The sequence below is a fragment of the Centrocercus urophasianus genome, unplaced genomic scaffold (assembly GCF_019232065.1).
Source record: "Centrocercus urophasianus isolate 14NV4802_14NV808 unplaced genomic scaffold, USGS_Curo_1.0 seq_11, whole genome shotgun sequence".
Taxonomy (NCBI): domain Eukaryota; kingdom Metazoa; phylum Chordata; class Aves; order Galliformes; family Phasianidae; genus Centrocercus; species Centrocercus urophasianus.
The window spans coordinates 90,257,533-90,277,044 of NW_024884253.1; the positions used below are offsets into that span (position 1 = coordinate 90,257,533).

Consider the following 19,512-nt stretch of genomic DNA (forward strand, 5'->3'; position numbering starts at 1 on the left):
AAAAAAAAAAAAAGAAAAAAAAAAGAAAACGTAGGCTGAGATAAAAGCTATTTACTATGAGAAGAAAGGAATAGAGAAAAAATAATAGTAATTATATATGTATTCAAAACAAACAATGCACAGTGCAATTACCACCCACTGACCAATGCCAAGCTGATCCCTGAGCAGTGAGTGCCCCTGTGACCAATTCCCCACAGTTTTATATTTTTTTCACAACATGTATGGAATATCCCTTTTGGCCAGTTTAGGTCAGCTGTACACATGTCCCCTCCCAACTCCTTGTTCCCCCATAGTCCTCCTCACTGGCAGGATAGTATGAGAAGCTGAAAATCTGAAATATACTTGGTTCTGTACAACACTGACACTGTTCAGCAACAACTAAAACATTGGTATGTTATCAACATTCTTTTTTTCCTAAAGCTCTGTCTCAGCTGAAACCATGACAGTGAACTTGTTAGGATGACATGTGATTGCACTGAGCCTGAATATAAATGCAACCAACAGCATATGTATGCATGTCATAGCACCGGGATGGAATAACCAGAAACAGCTTTTTACAGGCATATGAGCAATGTGATGACCAGAGGGACAAAAACAGTAAGAGGTGGCACCCAAGCAACAAGAATCTGTCAGAGCAGAAAAAATTAGCACAAGTGACTGAAATAGGTGGGCCACCACCTAGAGAAAGAAGATTGGCAAGAAGAAGAAAAAAGGGAAATCAATATTAGTAGGGGGATAACAGCTTAAAAGTGTGAAAAATGAACAAGAAAAATAGAGAAGGAAGTAGATAGTTCACTTTCCAGTCTTGAATTCTCTCCTTGAGGGACTCACAACCCTGACAACCTTGACTGTGGCAAGTGAGAATAACCAAAGCTCATGAACAACAACGTTAACTCTGCAGAATGAGCTCTGGGATATTCATACATTGACAACTAACTTTAAGTTGCTTTTTAAAGACCAGGAGTTTTTTTATATGTAATGATGATCATCAACTTTATGTAGGATTTAACCATTGGTAAGAAGTGTGTTGTTAATTAATAAATTCAGTAATGCAACCCAAAGAAACAGCAGAAAGCTGCATTAGGGGAGGGTCAAGATGGATGTTAGGAAAAGTTTATTCATCAGAGGATTGCTGGGCTCTGAAACATTCCTAAGGGCAGTGGTCATGGTACCAACCTGATGGAGTAAAGAAACATTTGGACAGTGTGCTCATATTTAAGGTGTGAATTTGGGGTGATCTCATGAGGAGCGAGTAGCAGGACTCAATGATGGCATTTTGTGATTTTATGATTAGCTTACAGTGTAAAACTGATCTGATTTATTAGTCTTCTAAGCACTCCCATTACAGCAACCTCTGCTTCTCTGACTTTCAAAATTCTAGTTGCAGCAACTTAGTAACTAATAAGAGATGTTTTCAAATACTAGAGTCAGCTCAATAAGAGATAGGCTGAAACCCAATAGTAGGAAAATAAACCTCAGGATAAGAGAGAGGGGAACTTACATATTTTGCTCCTTAGCCACATGAGCACATGGTGAAAATCATAGGAGAAGACAGTTCTGTGACATCTCTTATTGGAGCTGTATACTCAGTACAAGGATGGTATAAGTCTCTTTGAAACTGTTTATGTGGAAAAAATGTAACTAGAGACAGTATCATAAAGCAACATAATTCAGATAAATCCTTTAAGGAATGTGTTTGGAGGGGCAAAGAGGACAGAAAATGAGAATTCACTTTAACCACAATCAATATGAATGAGGTTATTTTTACAGTCATTACCTAGATCTTGTTAGTGAAGAAGTGCAAGAAATAGAATTGGGCCTTGATAAATAACCTGTTCTGAAGATGAATGCTTGTATGATGGGGATGGACATGTTCTTAAGTTTGCATAATATTTTCTGTATTTCTATGTTATTGGAAAAGCTATTGCACAGAAAGTAATCCATCTTACTATCAGAAAACTACATAAAAACATGTAATTTTTACCATACAAAATATATTCTCTTATTCACACAAAATGCGAGGCAGTACAAAAAGAACGATCATTTCCTTGAAAAGAATTTTCTTACTTCCCAGCATTAATATTCAAAACTTATTAACTTATATTCTGATTTATATTAATTTATATCAGAATATAAATAGAATATATATTTATATCAGAATATTTATATTCTGATGTTATATTCTGAGTTTCTTAAGTCTTTCTGGTGGATCCATTCCCCCCTTTGACAATATACAACAAATCACAGTACTGATTGTCTATTATATTCTAAAACCTGTCCACAAGTGCACGTCACTGTATTTGTTCTGAACATTCTCTCTTTTAAATTATTTCATGGGTGATATCTATCCTACCTAACATTGTCATGCCTTTGAATGTAAATCTTGTGGAAAATCCTTTCAGGAGGCTTCAAAAAATCTTCCTTCATTTCCATTGCAACATTCCTAGGCAAAAGACTCATCAAGAGACGTTCCTGGAAAAACAAAAAGTAAACACCATCATTTTTGTGCTATAGAAAGTTGCTCATTATTCAGCAGTATTAAACTAGCAAACTAGACAATCTTTTCCTAATGTAGTCTTCCTGAGAACATTCTCTGCATAAATAGATAAAAACTACGAATCACTTTTTTTTTTTTTTTTTTTTTTTTTTTTTTTTCAAACTTCTGCAGCCTCTTCTTTCTTTTTCAGCTTTCTGAATTAAAAAACAAAACAACAACAAACAAACAAAAAAACTACACGGAAATGGAAGAGGTGAATACAAGTCAAATAATTTTCATTAACATCACAGTGCTAATAATAAAAACTTGATCTCTTGTAGCATTTATTTATCTGAGAAAAAAAAAATCCAGGATAATTTGCTTGTCCTTTTGTGTGCTCTATTTCTGAATCTAATGAAAATGTTGCATTAGAAGTGCTATGGCAGCTAGTTATTAATCAGGAGGGGAGGATGATAGACTTATTCACACTGCGAATCAGAGGAACAATAATAAGGGCACTGTTTTAATCACAGCAGTGACTATTCCAGCCAGCTCAGTAATGGAATACATTGGTATTAATCACTGATTAAATAGACCTCTGCTTACTTTAAGCTCAGATATTTTAGCATGTGCTACTAATCTACATAGAAAGGACCCCTAATGTTTTGGATCTCATTAGTGTTGACTATAAAGACCTATGCAGCTATTACGTGTATTCTGACCTGTTCACAGGGAGCTAGAGAACTTGCAGCAGGTATTCTTAGGTGTTGTAATGAGTACTTCGATACTGAAGTTCGGTTTTAATACAGAAAATACCTGCAACTTAAAATCCAATAGATCTGTTTTTGTTGCTGCAAGTAGTTAGAGTAGTTACAAGCTGTATAATCAATAGATATCAGGATGTTACAATCACAATATAATCAAGAGAGTTAGGCAAAGTGGACAACGATCACAAAAAGAGAATAGGTGGAAGAGCTTACCCTTTAGCTGAGCTCACCACAAAACACCAAGAGAGATGATCTCCAGAAGAGATCCTTCCCCACTGGTAGCCAGCTCTTAAATAGGTCTAGGAGAGGTGCAGCCTGGCTCCACCCCTTCCGGCAGCACAGGTGAATTGCCTGCACCTGTGCTCCTCTGGCTGACTCATGGCTCGCCTCAGGAGATCAATCAGAGGTTCAGGCCGTGACTCAGCAGTTCCCATACACAAGCCTATCAGTCAGAACTGCTAGCTTCTACCATGGCAACAGTTTGAAGGAATTCATATGACCACATCTTATCTGATGGCTGGGAGCCACAGTAATGGAAATGTGAGATACCATATCACATAAGTGCAAATCCTGGTCAAATTGCATGATCTTGTTATTTGAATGACATTAAGTAAGAAAGAAGCAATAAATAACACAAAAGAGGGTATCTGCACAGACAATTGTGTTGTGTTGCTCACACACACACACTCACCATTTAGAAATTTCTAATAATACTTCAGAGGTTTCTTTTTTATAGTTTCCTCTGAAAAATGACAGACTGAATATTTATATGTCACAAAGGAATAAGCTAAACTTTAGCAAACTGCCACAGTTCGTAATTTCGGACTCCTTCGCTTCAGTCTCTACTGGTAAGACTACCTGTCAGAAATGGAATTCATGGAATTCCATGGAATTTACTTGGGAGAGAGTTTGGGGAAAGGAAGACTTCCACTTAGTTGAGGAGAATCTTGTTAGAGATTGTCTAGGCAAAATCAATTGCACACAAATCCATGGGCCATGAAGAGTGCTGAGAGAGCTCATTGAAATTACTGCCAAGTTGCTCTTTATCATCTTTGAAAATTCCTGGAGAATGGTGGAGATGCCTGAAGACTGCAGGGCATCCAATGTCACTCAAAAACATCAACAAGAAGTATCCAGTCAGCCTCACTTCCATCTTTGTGAAGGTGATGGAGCAACTTATACACCGGATGTCACCATCAAGCAATTGAATGAGAATATTATCAGCAATAGTCAAAATGCATTTACCAAGGGAAAACCATTCTTGACCAATCAAGTAGCCTTCTATGATATAATCACTGGCTGGGTAGATGAGGGGAGAGCAGTAGATGTTGCGTACCTTGATTACAGCAAGGCTTTGACGCTGTTTTCCACAAAATGCATACAAAGAAGCTTAGTATGCATGGAATAGATGAGTGGAGAATTACGTGGATAGAAAACTGGCTGACTAACAGAGTTCAGACTGTTGTGACCAATGACTCTGGGTCCAGTTGGAGGCCTGTAACTAACAGTGATGCCCAGAGGTTGGTAATGGGCCTGGTCTTGTTCAGCATCTTCATCGATGACCTTGAAAACATCAAGAGGATTTACTTTGGAGTGGAGGCTCTCACTGCGGGATCCTTCACAGAGGCAAGACTGCAAGAAAATCTTGGAAAACTGTGCAAAAGAGTCTCAGGAAGAGCAAGGGAGTCCCCAGTCCCCATGAGTGGGAAGAGCAGAGCCTAGAACAGTGGCAGCTCTGATGTGGTGTGGACAGAGCTGGGAGTGACGGCAGCCAAACCTGTGCCTACAAAGGCTCTTCTTAGGGAGTGCAGCTCTCAGGAACATGGCAAACAGGATGGGCAAAAGGGGCATGGCATGTCAAAAGGGTATGATATGGCAGTTTGCACATCAGTTCATGCAGGCAGATTGAGCATCCTACTGAGATTAATGTGGTGACCACCTGTTGCAAAAGCCAGGCTGAGGCAGCAACTCAGATCCCAGGACCACAACTCTTCTGGGCTGATGTGTGTACCCAGATGGACTTCCCAGGGAACGAAAGAGTTGTCCAGATCTCTGGTTGTGGGAAGCTTCAGGATGTGAAGTCACCCAAGAGACTGAGGTAAGTATCATGGGTGCAAGTGAATCCAGCTTGATAATACTTTTAAGCAGCTGACCAAGATGCAAGAGCAAGTCACCAGGCTGAGATGTATCTAGCAGTCATAGAGAGACACTGACACCTGATATAATGCAGTGGCGTGGGCAGACTGGCAACCCCATCTTAGGTCCAAGCAAGGAGAAGAAGGTAAGCAGATTTCCAATCTAACACGGCAAACAAACAAAAAAAAAAAAAAAAAAAAATGCAGGATGAGGAAGATTGGACCCTTGTCTCTACTTTGGGCGAAAGGAGAAGCCTTCAGTTCCCACTATCCAACAGGTATAAAATTCTGGGGATGGAAAAAGAAAAAGATGCAGATAGTGGTTTAGAACTAGGAAGGACAGTGTCACATTTTGGGCTTTGGTTTCTATGCTCTAGGACAAACCTTCAATAAGCTGGGAAGGCTGACCTGGGATGAGACACAACTGACCAGGAGGAGCAAGAATATACTAGGCAGCAAGATGGCTGGGCTCATCACCAGAGTTTTAAAAGTAGATGTGATGGGGGAAAAGAATGTACTGTTGAATGACAGATAAAAGTTGGGGAACACTGTCACTTTAGGAAGAAGTGGGAAAAATCCTCATATTTGTCCCAGTGGTTTCTGGTAGGGCTCCTCCAAGAAGGCAATGCAGCCAAAAGCCCAGCTGAAATGCCTGTATACCAATGAAGTAGCGTGGGATATACGCAGGAGGAATTGGAAACCATGGTGAAACTGGAAAACTATGATGTTATTACTATCACAGAAACATGGTAGAATAATACATGTAAGTGGAATACTATGATTGATAAGCTTTTTAGAAAAAGCAGGCAATGTAGGATGGATGAGGAGGTTGCCTTCTGTGTTAAAAAGTGGATACATTGTGAAGAGCTGCATTTCAGAAATGGTCATGAACAGGCTGAGAGCTTCTGGGTTAAAATTAGGAGTTGGACATCTGGTGACTGGGGTCTACTACAGGTCGCCTGATCAAGGAGGACCTGTTCACAAGGCCTTCTTGCTTCTGCTGCCGGCCTGCTTTACAGGCTCTTATCCTGATGGAAGATTTCAACCACTCAGGTACCTGCTGGGAAAACAACACAGAAAGATGCAAGAAACCCAGGAACTTTCGGAGTCCATTGGTGATAGGTTTCTGGTTAAGGTATTGGACAGATTTTATAGCACATACGACATAAGGAGGTGATCTGACACAGCAAACATGGCTTCACTGAGGGCAGATCATGAGTGATCAGTCTAGTGGCCTTCTAGTAGGGCATCAGTGGACAAAGAAAGAGCAAGCAATGTCATCTGCCTGGACTTGTGCAAGGCCTCTGACATGGTCCCACTCTACATTCTTTCCTCTAAGTTGGAGAAATATGGATTTGAAGGCTGGACTATTTAATGGATAAAGAATTAGTTGGATGGTCATAGCCGGAGGCTTATCGTCAATGACTCTATGTCCAGGTGGAGGCCAGTCATGAGTAATGTCTCCCACGGTCCCGTTTGAGACAGGTGCTCTTCAATATCTTCATCAATGACATAGAGAATGGGGTTAAGTGTACCCTCAGTAAGTTTGCAGTTGATGCTGGAGAAGGAAGGGGTGTCATCCAGAGGAACTCAAAAACTGGGCACATGAGAACAGAATGAGGTTCAACAAGATCAAGTGCAAGTTGTTCTCTGTTCTATTCTGTAGCTCCTTGAGCAGCTGGAATTTTGGTCTCCTGAATTTCAAGGTCCTGACTCTACTTTTTGCCAGGTTTACATTCCTCAAGATCACAAACTTCACAAAGGCATGACCACTACAGCCCAGGTTGCCTCCAATCTTAACCTCTCTAATGCTCTCCTCCACATTAGTGAACATGAGCTCCAATAAGGCTTCACCTCAGGTCAGTCTGTCTAGTACCTGGATCAGGAAGGCATCCTCAACAGACTCCAGGAATCTCCTGAATTATCTGCCACCTGCTGTGCCATTAATCTCAGCAGATATCCAGGTGGTTGAAATCCCCCATCAGATCAAAAGCCTGCGAGAGTGACACCTTCTGCAGTTGCAGTAAGAAGACCTCATCAACAGACTCCCCCTGATCAGGTGGCCTGTAACAGATCCCAACTACTAGCTGTCCTTTACTAGACTGATCCCTGATTTTCACCTATAAGCTCTCAACCTGGTCATGGCTGTTACTCAGACACAGCTCTTCACAATCTATCCACTTTCTAACATAGAGGGCAACTCCCCTTCCTCTCCTCCCTTGTCTATCCCTTCTGAAGAGTCTATAGCCCTCAATCACAGTATGCCAGTCATGACAGTCGTCCCACCATGTTTCCGCGACAGCAACCAGACCATAATTTTCCAAGCACACCACAATTTCCAACTCGTCCTCTGAGGAGTTTCCAGAAGATCCTAAGGGACAGTTAGGAGGTTTTCCTCAAAATGTCCTGTTGTGGCAGCAACCCCAAACCTTTCTCTCTTCGTGCCCTGGATTGTTGGTCTGAGGTTCAACAAGACCAACTTCCACGTTCTGCAATTTGGCCGTAATAACCTCATGCAGTGCTTTGGCTTGGGGCAGTGCAGCTAGATGACTCTGAAGAGGAAAGGGACCTGAGAGCATCGGTCAATGTTCAGCTGAACATGAGCCAAAAGTATGCCCAGGTGGCCAGGAGGGCCAATGCCATCCTGGCCAGCAGAAGCAGGGAAGTAATCATCTGCCTGTACTCAGCACTGGTGAGGCCACACCTTGAGTACTGTGTTCAGTTTTGGGCTCCTCACTACAGGAAAGACATTGAGAACCTGGAACGTGTCCAGAAAAGGACAACAAAAGTGATGAGGGATCCGGAGCACAAATCTTATGAGGAGTGGCTAAGGAAGTAGGGATTGTTTAGTCTGGAGAAGAGGAGGCTCAGAGGAGACCTCATTGACTCCTGAAGGGAGGTTGTGATGAGGAGGGAGGTCAGCTTCTTCTCCCAGACAACAAACAGGACCTGAGGAAATGGCCACGAGTTGCACCAGTGGAGATTTAGATTAGATATAATGAAAACCTTTTTCTCTCAAAGAGTGGTAGGCACTGGAATTGCCTGCCCAGAGAGGTGGTGGAGTCACCATCACTAGCAGTGTTCAAGAGGCATCTGGATGAGGTGCTAACAGATGTGATTTAGTAGTTTTGTGGGTAGTAATGGTGATGGGATGCCAGTTGGACTAGATGACCTAGTAGTCCTTACCAACCTTGTGATTCTATGTGCTTCTCTGTCCTGCTGCATTCAACTCTCTTCTCCTACCGATCTAGTATAATGCCCTAGATTACTTTCTCTGTCCTAGCAAGCCTCATTGCATCCCTCTTCCCCTTCCTACTAGTTTAAAGCCCTCTCAATGAGCCCTACTAGCTCTTGGGCTAGGATCCATTTCCCTTTTAGAAACAAGTGACACCCATCTGCAGCCATTAGACAAAGTGCTGAGTAAATCGCCCCATGGTCAAAAAAACCAGAGTTCCTATGGCAGCACCAGCCTCTCATCCACTTACTCATTACTTGGGTTTTCCAAGCTTGCTCCACGTCCCTTGCTGCCTGAGAAGGAATAGATGAAAATGCTGGTTGTGGTCCTGCTCCCTCAACAAACAGCCCCAGAGCCCTGAAGTCATTTTTGATAATTTGCAGGCTTCTCTGATATACTTCATCTCTGCCTGCCTGAACTATCAGTAACAGGTAGCAATCAGAGGAGCAAACCAGATCTGAGTGTTTTCTAGTTATGTCCTTGACCCGGGCCCCAGGGAAGCAGCACACCTCCCTCTGAGTTGGGTCTGGTCTGCACGTGGGGCACTACACTCTCATGAGGATGGAACTACCTACAACAATAACCCTTCTGTCTTTCTTAGAGGCATCTGGAGATGCAGAGTTGACCGCCTCACCCTTGGCAATGTCTTAAGAAAACCTTCCCATGCTTCCTCACTCACCTGCCCTTCAGTTTCCAATGCCTCAAAACCATTACTCAGGGCACCGAGGAAAGTAAGGAAGGGGTTTGCCCACAGTGTCAATCTGGGATTGTCTTTGAACTCTCCCCATCTCTCAGGTCGCCCTCTCTGCCTAACAGTGATGGGGTATGGGATCCATCTCTTTCTGGGGAGTATCTCCCTGGTACATTTCGCTCTGGCATGCCAGGGAGTTACTCCACCAATCAATCTTCCGCTCACACACCCTGATGGTCCTTAGCCTCTCCACCTCCTCCTTGAGCTCTGCCACCATTCTGAGCAGATCTTCCACCTGCTCACACTCCACACAAGTGGAGTTCTTGCCACCCTTCCTGGGCAGCAGCAGGCACTCCCTGCAGCCGGAGACCTGAACAGACACATTCTTGGACAGGGCCTCCGTCTGGGTCACCACAGTCTTTGTGGGGCAAACTCATTGCCTGGTGGAGACCAGTAAATCAGTGGTGTTAGAGACTGCCAATAAGTACACTGGTCTCCTGAATGAGGAGTAAAATTTCCTGGTGCTGGAATGGGCTGCCCAGGGAATTGGTGGAGTCACCGACCCTGGAGGTATTCAAGAAATATTTAGACATTGTGTTGAGGGACATGGTTTAGTGAGAACATTAGTTTCACAAAAACAAGGTCAAATATTCCACTGGTGGTTTTTTTTTGTTTTTTGTTTTTTTTTTTTCCCTGTTCGTTATAATAATAAAAAATATTAAATATTATTGTTGGGATTCAAGAAAGAATATTCAGATCTGTGGAATATTCAGCTGTGAAGCAAGAAAATGGCATCAGAAAGGAAAGCAGAAAACCAAGAAAGGCTTCAGGAGAGAAAAACAAAAGTCAAGTAAGGTGCATGATGGCCACATGATAGCAACACTGATTGGAAGAAGGGCACAAGACTTGGAACCACTCGTGACTCTGATTGGATAAGCGTCTGCATGCATGGTTAAGGAGTGTTTGTGGAATGTTCTGTTGACATGTAAAGATGGGTGGGAAAGTAACGAGAAAGCTTGTGAATGTATATAAAAGATGTTGGAACCTGTAATAAATGATTTGGATTTTTCACATCTGACTCCATGCCTCAGATGCTGCAGATTATAATAACCTGCGTTATTTATATATGTTAATATATATTAATATTTTATGAGTGCTGCTCCAAAAGTAATGCCTCTAGCTTTGTTACGTTGACTGACTACATCAGAGAAAAGTGTTGGTAGTTTGGAAGCAGAGACCGAACCTTTCCAGGAATATTCCATTATATTTTATTGCTGTGTGACAGATGAGAGCAAAGGGGCAGTCTGACAAAATGGCATCTGATATAGAAGTGTGTATGAAGCAAAGGTATGTCACTAAGTTCTTCTATGAGGAATAAATGGCACCCACTGAAACTCATTGACACTTGCTAAACATTTATGGACGCCAAACAGTGGATGTCAGCACAGTGAGGTGGTGCATTTCAGCAGTGATAACAGTGGGTTATCTCTGCTGGTGCAGGTTTTGAGGACTGGAAATGTAGGCAAAATGCAGCCAAATATTTACAGCTAATGGCAGTGGTTATGTTGGAAAACAGTGTTTTGTTGCTCATAATTTGCTCTATCAAATCATTATTGTACTCTTTGTATTGGTTGTGTTTCCCATGGAAATAAATAGGAGGCATTACTTTTGATGCAACCTATGCATATGTAGCCCAAGACAATTCTTCTTTACTCATTGCAGCTCAGTGAAACCAAAAGATTGGATGCTCATAGTCTAAGGAGTTGGTAGGAAATGGTAAATTACTAGAGTTTTTATGTTAATTTAATTAAGTTTGCTTATGTCTTTGCAGCAGGATTACATAATGTAGTCTTAAATCCAAATTGAAAAAAAAAAAAACAACTTTTGTCAGCAGTATGAAGCTCTGTTGCACACATATTTGGATCTTGTAGTTGATTTACTGTTTTAACTGAATTGCACTGAAGCTGTAAAACAAGGTGACAGCTTATTAGGTTATAAGGTAATACACACAAGAAAGACATTCCAGCTGATGATTTGATTTTATGGTGCATGAAATAATATAAACTCCAAAGTGTACTGGAATGTCAGAAGTAATATCCTGGTTGCCAATTTTCTGAGGTCTGAAAAGAACTAGTTGTTCACTGCAGCTTCTCTTTAAGCAAGGGTAGTAAATAAGATCTTGAAATGGGTAAGTAAATTCTCAACATGTTATAGAAAAAGTGGAGTTTTAGGTTACATTTCCTATGTCACTCTAAAACCAACACAAAATTATACTGACAGACTCTTACAGAGACAAATGCTGACCAAATAGTAATTCTATAGCCTGTAAAGACAATTACAGTACAGGAGGTGAATAAAAAACTCACAGATAACTTTCACAGTGCACCACAAACATCACTGATTCCAAAGAAGTAATTCAAGTCACTGGTGTGAAGGCAGCTTTGGAGAACTGCAGGAGTAATCACTGTACAGCTTTGAAAACCTGCTGTTGCCAGATGTGTTAAGGGAAGCTACAAAAATGGTAATTTCAATCTACATTGGATTTGGCAGAATTACAACAAGACCCAGAGGGAGCTTATGAAAATTCTACAGATGGTTGTAATTTTTTTTTTCATTAAAGATGAAAAAAAATAAATGATGGATTCCTGAGAAAGAATTCTGGAGTCTTTACAATGCAGCCTTAAACTCACCTAGCAAGGAAAGAGTCAATCATGTCATTTTGAAAGAGTAACTACTGCTGATCAAGCTACTGCTGACTCAATTTCAAGAAAGAAAGCATTGGTGTGGATCTAAAGCATTATCGTTAGAGGAGATACTGGAAAAAATAAGAAACAACCTCATGATGGAAAATATCAAAGCACTGAATATAAATGAAAACAGCATCTAGCTATCTTAAAAAAAAAAGATAAGAAAAGTCTCTTATATGAGGCAAAATCTCATCTGTCAAGAAAAGTCACACTGCCTTCTAAGTCACCCTGAGGAATGCTTAATGTCTCAGAGATTTGAAAGTTGAATGGATGTTTACAAAATACAGCTGTTAAAAGTTTAAAAAGAGATGTTATCTGGATTTCTATTATCTGGATATCAAGTACTACCATCACTGATTTTTCATTTGTTACTGCATGACTGATCTGACAGAAAAAATAACCTGAAAACCAGACCAACAGGAAAAGTAAATGTGTGTGCCTGCCTCGTGCACTGATGATTGTTCCATTCAATGTGTTACAACACCAAAGCCAGACTCACTTGTGACATTCATGCATGAGAGGCTGTGGCCACTGGAAGAGATGAGTGGTGACAGAAAAAATTAAAATTGTGAGACAGGAACATAGCAACAACTGTGGCTATAATAAAAGAGTGTTCATGTTGCAGACCTTCTTTTCAGTGACATGTGAAGTTGTGCTGGGAAAGCCTGAACGTGTGGTATATTTCGAAACACAGGGGCTTGTAGAGAGAAAGATGTTTCCACATTTTCATCTTTCTCACTGGCCTACAGTGTAGTTTAAACTCTTAAGAGCTGGTTTGTATTTAGAAAATTAAATCTTGGGACTGTAAACAACTTTAGGAATTTTTGCTTTCCTTTACTTGGTATTAACATGGTCTAAGATGAATTCACATGCTGAAAAACATTTCTTTTCTGAGATGGTACTTGTCTGACAACAGTTTGAATGCCCTGCAAAAATATCATTAAGAAAAGTAAATGACAAATTAGGAGACACATCTCCTTCATTCATACCATTTTCCATTATATTTATGTTTTAAACCATCAGATTTAGCCTGGGATTTGCAGTGCCAAAATAGGCTATCTCTGACAATTGTCTTATAGGATTTCTACATCATTAATAAAGACTTAGTTTATTTTGTATATAACACTCAATTTAGAAGAACATCCAGTTTTCTTTCTTCTCATAGCAAGGAAACATTGCTGAAAATAAGAAGGGGCAAACACACATTTGACTTAAATTCAAAATGTGCATACCAAGCTGATTGGAAGCAGATAAGTAGTATCTGGGCAAAAAATACAGAATTAAAGAATATCCTGTATTAGAGAGATCCACAAGGATCACAGATTCCAATTCCTGGCTTCACACAGGACTACCCAATATTCAATCTCTATTTCTGAGTGCAATTGTCCAAATGCTTTTTGAAGTCTGGCAGAGATGGTGTCATGACCACTGCCCCTGGGAGCCCGTTCCAGTGCCAATCCATTCCTCATACCCAACCTGAGCATCTCCTGATGCAGTTCCATGCCATTTCCTTGAATCTTCTCACTGTCACCAGAAAGAAGAAATCACTGCCTGCCTCTCCACTGTCTATGAGGAAACTATAGACTGCCATGATACCTTCCCTCAGCCTTCCCATTTCTAGGCTGAACAAACCAAGGAATCTCAACTACTCCTCATACATCTTGCCCTCTAGACTCTTCATCACCTTTCTAGCCCTCGTTTGGACACTCTCTGATGGCTTTATGGCCTTATATTGTGGTGCCCCAAATTCCACACATAGTACTTGAGGTACGACTACACAAACACAGCGCAGAGCAGGACAATCCATTTACTTGACTGGCTAGCAGAGCTTTGCCTGATAAACTCCAGGACACAGATGCTCTTTTAGCTGCCAGGGCACGCTGATGATTCATCTTCAACTTGCAGTCAACCAGAAACCTCAGATCCCTTTCCACAAGGATGCTCTCCAGTCTCTCATCTCCTAGTCTGTACACATATTGAGTCTTGCCCCATCACAGCTGTAGAATTTTTGCTCCTGTTAAACCTCATGAGATTAGTGACTGTTCAGCTCTCCAGTTTGTTGAGATCTCCCTGAAGGTGGCCCCTCTACTCTGGAGGAAGTCAGCAGCTCATTCCAGTTTAATGCTGTCCACAAAAAATTACATAGTTTGTTTTCATGTTTAGCATTCAAAACATTAAGGAATATGTTTAAGGAAATGGGCTCTAAAATGGAGCCCTGCAGAACCCCATGAGTGACTGGCCACCATCCTGATGGAACAGCATTTATTGTACTCCTTCAAGCCCAGCCCATCAGCCAAATGTTCAGTCATGGTATTATGTTCTTACATAGCTGTATGCTGGGCATTTTTTTTGTTTGTTTGTTTGTTTTTTTCCAGAATGATACTATAAGAAACCATATTGAAAGATTAGATTTTATTGAACAGAACTTTTGTCTCACAAGCCTGTGCTGGCTGTGACCAGTGATTGCAATGTTGAGTATATTTCAATAACTCCCAGAATAATCTTCACAGCACTAGTCTTCACCGAGCACTAGCATGAAACTAGCATGAATCTTCTGTCTTCCCCTTCTTGAAAACTGAAACGTCTACAAGCTTCCAGATGACTGGGACCTCACTAGATTCCCAAGACCATTGAGAAACAGTTGGGAGAGGTCTCACAATGATATCAGTAAGCTCCTTGAGTATCCTAGGATGAATCCCATTGGGATTCATAAACTTATATGCATACAACTGGATTAGCAAATCAGCACAATTTCAGTGCTGTCTGGTAGTTTATTGGCACCACAGTCAGTCCTACAACTCAGTGCTTCAGGTTTTGAAGACAAAGGCAGCAAATATCCCAGTTTTATCTGTATCCCTATTTGTGAGGGACTGTCCTTATCAAGTAATGGACCAATGTTATCTCAGGTCCTATTTTTGCTGTTAAAATATTGAAAAGCCCTTTTTACTTCCCCCCATAGTTCTGACCAGCTTCAACTCTAGTTGAGCAAACGTCTTCTCTCTACTTCTCTAATTGCAAACAGCTCTCTGCAGTCCTCCTATGTTGCCTAACCTTGCTTCCAGTGGCCATGCACTATCTGCCTAGGCTCTAGAAGTACACACTTTCTCAGTCAAAACCAACATTCTGCTCTTCCTGGTTGATTTCAGATATTCTGGAATTGCCTGCACAGTGTGCTCTGAAGATATGGTAGCATTATTACGTGCACAGTCAATAAAGAAAATTTGCAAAGACAAACAAATAAAATCTTCTTATTAATATCCCAAAAGAGACTATGTTATTAGTTTCTTTAAAATTATTTTATATTTTTTAACATTCTCAACTGAATTGCATGTACAAGCTGCAGTACTGTATTTCTCAGCCTTTACTGGTCCTGAGGAAAAACTTTTGATCTTGCATTTATTCAAGAGTTAGCTTGAGAAAGCCACAGTTGATCAGACCTGGTATTGAGGACAGTCCTTCTCCGGGAAGTATGTTGGACTGAACAATCTCCAAAAGTTCCCTCCAGACATTCTATGGCAAAGTGGATGGCAGCACAAGGATCGGCAGTAGAGGGTGCCTATGGCTTCTGAGGAGCAGTTGAGTCCATGCTGCCTCCTTACCAAACTGATCATAATACAACAGAGTAGCTAAAGACTCCACCAGTACTGTGATTTATCTTCCCTGAGAGGGCATGTGGAAAGTGACAAGCAGACAGCAGGAAGAATGTTGTAACAGCAGCTTCTGTCATCTGTAGGTTATATTCTGTTTCAATACTTTTTTCAACTTTCTCCAATTTGGGGAAGTCAAGTCATGCTCCTCAGCACAATTCCCTCTCCCATCCTTCTCCCTGACCTGGGCAGCTTCTCCCACCCACAGCCTGTCTCTATGTTTAGGAGAGTCCCCAGAAGGGTTCCTAATACATTTCCTGCCTCTTTCTCCAAATGAAGATCATCCTGCCTACTTTGAATGCCATTATAATTCTTATTTTACTTCTTCTTACAAAGACACATTCTGAAAGTCCTTTTGAAAATTTTGTGTTGATACACAATCATTTTATTCATCTCCCCAGACAACACTATCCACCCTAAAACTACATTTTATTTCTACTGTACAAAATAATTTATTTTGACATCTGCATGGGAAATGACTGCAATAGATTTTCCAGTTCCTTTAGTAACCTGTAAATCCTTTATGAACACACTCTTGCATCACCATCATGTGTTTCAGCAGTGATGACAGAAAGGTGAAGAACAAGCTACCTTCTGGACAGGACAACTATGCGTAAATGTCACATCATGAAATGAAGAGTGTCTAGATCAGCTCATCTCCATGAATTGGCTTATGGAGGTGACAGTGTTGTTGAAATAGACTTTTGTAGCTTAGAATTTATTCTGAGAAACTATATTAATGAGCTTTTTTTATCTGTTGTAGTTAGTAATAAATAGGAGCCAATACTTTTGGAGCAACCTACATTTTATTGTAATTCTTAAATGGAAAGTGTCACAACATTTAATTTTTTCTCGTCAGTGAAGACATGTACTCAGCCCTGGTGAGGCCATACCTTGAGTATTGTTTTCAGTTTTTGGCCTCTCACTACAAGAAAGACGTCACGACCCTGGAGCATGTCCAGAAAAGGACAACAATCTGGTGAAGGGTCTGGAGCACAAGCCTAATGAGTAAGAACTGAGGGAACAGGAACGTGCAGTCTGGGGAAGAGGAGGCTTTGGGGAAGCCTTATTACTCTCAACAACTACGTGAAGGGAGGATGTGGTGAGTTGGGGGTCAGACTCTTCTCCCACGTAACTAGTGATAGGACTAGAGGGAATGGACTCAAGTTGTGCTAGGGGAGATTCAGGCTGCATGTTAGGAAATACTTCTTCAAAAGAGTGGTCAGGCACTGGAACAGGCTGCCCAGGCAAGTGGTGGAGTCACAATCCCTGGAAGTATTCAAGAAACATTTAGATGTTGTACCAAGGGATGTGATTTATTGGGAAATATTGGTGATAGGTAGATGGTTAGACTGGATGACCTTGGAGGTCTTCTCCGAACTTGGTGATTCTGTGATTCTACGATGCTTTGACTGAAGTGGCTCAGGTAGATCTGTACTGGCAACATAAGGGTAAAATATTTCTAGCTCAGTGGGCGCATGATATGTCAGGCCATTGAGAAAAGTATGCAACATGAAGACGGGCTCAGGATCATGGTGTGGATTTGACTCATGGACACTTTTGCACAGGTTACTCACGAATGTCGAAGTTGTATAATTAAGCAATCCAAATAGATGAAGCCTCTTTGTTAGGGACGATAATGGATGAAATATAAATATGGGAAGGCCTGGAAGGTGGATTTTATTAGACTCTGACAAAGACACAATGGCAAGTGCAATATACTTACAATGGTGGAATCGACAACAGCACGTTCAGAAACAGGATGGGTAAAACAGTCTGGTTTATTCCTGCTTTGGGTGAAGGTAAAGCCCATTTATGAGATGGGTTTTGTTGAAGGACTTGGGTGGTGGGTGATATGGGCAGATGTGGAAGTCTAGCATATATCTCAAGGGAATTTGATGTTGGATTAGAACAGTCAATAATTTGAGTTGTATATTAGCTGCTAAATAGTACTGCATATCATCATTACTATAAATGCTATACGCCTTATTAATGGCATAACAGTAAGAATTACTCAAGTTAAAGAAGAATTAATTATAACAGAAATAGTACTGGATTCAGTGTGCAACAATCCAAAACTGTGCATCATCACCCCTGTCCTTAAGGACTATTATAACAGATGGAGCCCAAAGTCATGGACTAAATGAACTCCATTGACAAGTTAGAGGGATGGCCTATAGAATATGTGAATGATATCTGCATGTGTGTATTATAAGGTAAGATAGGTGATGGTAATTTATGGGTATGTATGGAAAAGTATGGAATCTGAGCATGATGTAAATTTTATGGAATAAAGGGTGGGTATTGTCTCCTAGTTTAGGCTGAGTCAGAGTTTTTGCTTACATATTGTCTGCTACAATGCAACAGTTTGGCTTCAGAAGAAAAACAATCTTGATAACATACCAGTTAACTTAGTTGTTTCTGAGCAGGATGTTTCAGCTTTTCAGCTCCCCTTACTGTTCTGCCTCAGTCTTCACTGGCAGTCAGGATTCTAATATTTCTCACGTCCTTGAGCCCTGCAGCCCTAAACCTCTAGGTGGGAACTGGGGCAGTAAATCTGCCCCCAGCTATAAGGGCAGAGCAAGTCCGAGACCACCTCATGAGACTGAAAGTGTACAAGTCTATGGGCTGGATGGCTGCATCCCAGAGTTTTGAAGGAGCTGGCTGAGGTGGTTGCCAAGCCGCTCCCCATCATTTTTGAAAAGTCATGGCTGTCAGGTGGAGGCTGTAAACAAGCAGTGTCCCACAGGGCTCTGTCTTGGGACCAGTGCTCTTTAACATCTTAATCAATGACATTGATGAGGGAACTGAGTGCACTCTCAGCAAGTTTGCTGATGGCACCAAGCTGAGTGGTGCAGTTGACATGGGGGAAGGAAGAGATGCCATTCAGAGGGACCTCAACAGGCTTGAAAGGTGGGCCTGGGTGATTCTAATGAGCAACCAAGTGCAACTTTAGTTTTGCACTTGGGCTGGAAGAATCCCAGGGCTATTTGAGAATAGCCCTTCAGAGAAGGACCTGGGGGGCCTGATGGATGAAAAATGTAACATAAGCCAGCAGTGTGCTCTTGCAGCTCGGAACACAAATGGTATCCTGGGCTCCATCAGAAGAAGGGTGACCAGCAGGGACAGGGAGGTGATTTCCCTCCCTACTCTGATCTTGTGAGGCCCCATCTGGAGTACTGTGTCCAAGTCTGGCGCCCCCAGTACAAGAAAGACAGAGAGCTGTTGGAGAGGGTCCAGAGGAGAGCCACAAAGATTATCAGAGGGCTGGAGCAGCTCCCCTACGAAGACAGGCCAAGGGAGCTGGGCTTGTTCAGCCTGGAGAAAAAAAGGCTGTGAGTGACCTAATTGCGGCTTTTCAGTACCTAAAGGGAGCCTACAAACAGGAGGGGAGTCAACTCTTTGAAAGGGTTGATAACAGGACATGGGGGAATGGTTTTAAGTTGAGGGAGGGGAGATTTAGGTTGGATGTTAGGGGGAAGTTCTTCACAGAGAAAGTGGTGAGGTGCTGGAACAGGTTGCCCAGAGAGGCTGTAGATGCCCCATCCATCCGTGGAGGTGTTCAAGGCCAGGTTGAATGGGTCCCTGGGCAGCCTGATCTAGTACTAAATGTGGAAGTTGGTGGCCTTGTCTGTGGCAGGGGGGTTGGAGATTCATGATCCTTGAAGTCCCTTCCAACCTTGGCCATTCTGTGATTCTGTGCCAGAGAGGGAGTCTGAAGGGGCACTAGGAGTTAGGAGATGACACACACACACAGCAACAACTGAAAATAGTGGGGACAGCTTCTTCTGGGGGACCAGCTTGGAGTCTTTCA

The 19,512-nt window shown here is 41.7% G+C and overlaps 1 protein-coding gene across 1 annotated transcript in view; it reads right to left on the reverse strand.

The window, feature by feature from the left end:
* Positions 1-19,512, reverse strand: part of ADCY1 (adenylate cyclase 1) — a 104,892-nt gene that overhangs the window by 43,909 nt on the left and 41,471 nt on the right. Inside the window, exon 3 of the mRNA XM_042839393.1 lies at positions 2,359-2,472. Coding sequence (XP_042695327.1) covers positions 2,359-2,472 — 114 coding nt within the window. The remainder of the gene's footprint in view (positions 1-2,358; positions 2,473-19,512) is intronic.